Consider the following 2,908-nt stretch of genomic DNA (forward strand, 5'->3'; position numbering starts at 1 on the left):
GTACCGACAGTAAATCAAGCCGTCTCTCAGGCCATTAGTAAAACAAGCTGTTTAACAGTCACTCACAAATTCACTATTGATGGACAGTCAGTCAGTCAGTCAGTCTGTGTGTGTGTGTGTGTGTGTGTGTGTGTGTGTGTGTGTGTGCGTGCGTAAATGAATGTTTGTGCTTGCATGTGCAATTGTGCATCCATGTGCGTGCGTGTGCGTGTGTGTGTGTGTGCGTGCGTGAGTGCGTGCGTGCGTTACCTGGTCACAGCTCGCGTGCAGACGGTAACCATGAAGCAGCACCCGACGATGACCAGCCCCATCCTCCGTCGGGGGGGCGTGCCTCGCGTACCTCGCGTGCCTCCCGTGCCCCGCCTCCTCCTTTCCCATGAGCCATAGCGGCGAGAGCGCGGACCATGCGAAGAAAAGGAAAGAAAAACCCGCCAAAGGTCCTTCTATAGAGCTATGAGCTGATCCTACAGAGAGAGGCCTAATGGCGGTGGTGCTATGGCGTTTCTCTGCGAGGCGTGACGCGTGTCCCCCGTGACGGCGCCTTATCTCTCCGGCCCGGCGTCTCGTCGTCGTCGTCGTCTTGCCGGCCTCTCCCTCGCCGAGGTGGCTTCTCTTCGTGCCAAAGGTTGGGAGTTTCTTCCGCGCGGCGTAGAAGATGTCGTCTCGCCTGCTGCTCTCTCTCTCTCCGTCTCCACCCCCCCTCCCCTCCTCGCAATTCCAGGTCAGACGGATGGAGGCCCAGCTGGAACAATACCTCTGCGCTCTTCTTTCCTTTCTCCTTCTTGGTTTCTCCACCACCTCTAAACCCCCCGCTTGTGGTTCTCGATCTCTCTCTACAGACAGACGCCTAGCGATTGAACTGTGAACTCAGACAGGTTGGCATCTGTGCGAGAGAGAGGATGAACAGCAGATGGACAGACACTGAGACACCTATCCACAGGATAGGACTAAATGCTACGGAAACACATGTAAACCTTCACAGCAGCGGCAGCGGCAGCAGCAGCAGTGCCAGAGAGATCCATGTCTTTCTGTCTCTCTCTGTAGTCCGTCTGTATATCTCCGTCTCTCTCTCTCTCTCTCTCTCTCTCTCTGAGAGCAGAAAAGAGCTCACTGGAGGAGTATGAAGCCCAGAGTAGAAAAATTTCCCCTCCATTATTGCTCTGTTTCCCCCCCCTCCCCCCCGTTGCAGCAGGTCAGGTCAGAGGCTGAGCTGAACAGAGGACGGAACAGTGGACCAGTGAGTGGAGACGGTCTCAGAGACGACTGCGCGCCGCGAAGCATTGAGTAAAAGATGCAGTGGAGACTCTCGTAGTAGAGGAACAATGGTGTCTTTCTGCTAATGGTTGTCTGTAGAGAGAGAGATAGAGAAAAGGTTGGAGCCAGAAGAAAATATCTTTGACTTCTCTTGCTCCGCTTTGCTCTTCTCTTCTCTTCTCTTCTCTCCTGTCCTGTCCTCTCTCCTCTCCCTCCACTTCTCTTCTCGTCTCTTCTCTCCTGTCAGAAGAAACACCAGAGGAAAGATTAGTTGACAGAGCGTTGGGGGGTTTGTTTGTTTCTGAATGCAATAAGTCACCAGAGCCACCCGCCCTCACTCATTAACTCGCGCTGCCTGCCCAGGGCATCAATCCCGAAGGTGATAATAATCCATTAACCAAACGCACCCGAACTAAGCCCCCCCGACATTTGCAGATGTATACAACATCTCGAAAGTTAACTTGTGCCGCTATAAAGGCATCCCAAAAGGTTCAGGAGGGATTTTATATCCATCCTCAAACCCTGCCCTCAGGCACTCTCAACTTCTCAACGCCTGCAGACAGCCGCAGAGAGGACATGGAGTCCTATAGAAGCTTCAAGTTAAACCGCACATATAACCTCTCTTTTATATAGCATCAACAACAACACACACGCGCACGCACGCGCACACGTTGTCAGCACTCATTTGAATGGCATTTGCGACGACACGGCGCGGTGGCACCCGACACCTGAGGCCGGTGGAGTTTGTAGCGATTCATGATGGCTATATAGCGTGGCTTCCACGGGGGTGTCGGGTGGCGTAAACGAAGCCAGCCAGAGGTGTATGTATTTATGTCCCGTGTGTGGGGTTGTCCTCTGTGTGTGTGTGTGTGTGTATGTGTGTGTGTGTGTGTGTGTGTGTGTGTGTGTGCGCGCGCGTGTATTTCTGTCTCAGGGTGTCAAACAGACGGTGTTTACTGCCAAAAGACGCAGAGGTCAGACTGACACGGCTACACTACACAGACAGACAGACAGACAAGACAGACAGACTCTCAAAAATCCTGAGTGTTCATTTGACGCTTGATATTGCGCAACTAATGGCTCTTTAACGTGGGGGTTTTGTGGCGTTTAAACAACAGAAAACAGGGCAAATTTAGGCATTTAGCAGACGCTCTTATATCCAGACTCGCAAGTGTATATTGAACCCTATAGTCGAACACACAAGGTAAAGAATCCTATAAAAAGGTTGCAGGGAGAACCATGCAGGCCTCAAAGAGACGAGGCCAAGTATACCAAGTAAAATAATGAGCCTAACATCTGTCTAAAAACAACATGCTATAAAAAAATATCATTCTGTACATTTTAAACTATGGCATACCAGAAATCAATGAGCCTTAGCATCTGTCTAAGAATAGGGGGGGGGAAAGAAAACACTCCTTAACTAAAGAATTAGTGAACTCAGTAGCTATATAAGGGCCTAAAGAGGCTATAATATAGGACTGAGGATAATCCTAAGGTTTTCTGAAAAACCTCATGTTTCTAATGTGCAGTGGTTCTCAAATATTTCTTGTCAAGGACCCACAGAATTGTCTGTATTTGGCCACGGACCCCCCCATCTGAAAATATGTTGTTTCAGGGAAACCCCTCAGGAGCAAATATTTGAGTTAAAAACGTT

At 50.2% G+C, this 2,908-nt stretch overlaps 1 protein-coding gene across 1 annotated transcript in view; it reads right to left on the bottom strand.

Annotated features, from left to right (window-relative positions):
- Window positions 1-406, bottom strand: part of LOC308332746 (monocarboxylate transporter 12-B-like) — a 10,774-nt gene extending 10,368 nt beyond the window's left edge. The window contains exon 1 of the mRNA XM_080788793.1: window positions 250-406. Coding sequence (XP_080644919.1) covers window positions 250-311 — 62 coding nt within the window. The 5' untranslated portion in view covers window positions 312-406. The remainder of the gene's footprint in view (window positions 1-249) is intronic.
- Window positions 407-2,908: the final 2,502 nt, after the last annotated feature.

The sequence above is a fragment of the Protomyctophum bolini genome, assembly GCF_963924005.1.
Source record: "Protomyctophum bolini genome assembly, chromosome: 18".
NCBI lineage: Eukaryota > Metazoa > Chordata > Actinopteri > Myctophiformes > Myctophidae > Protomyctophum > Protomyctophum bolini.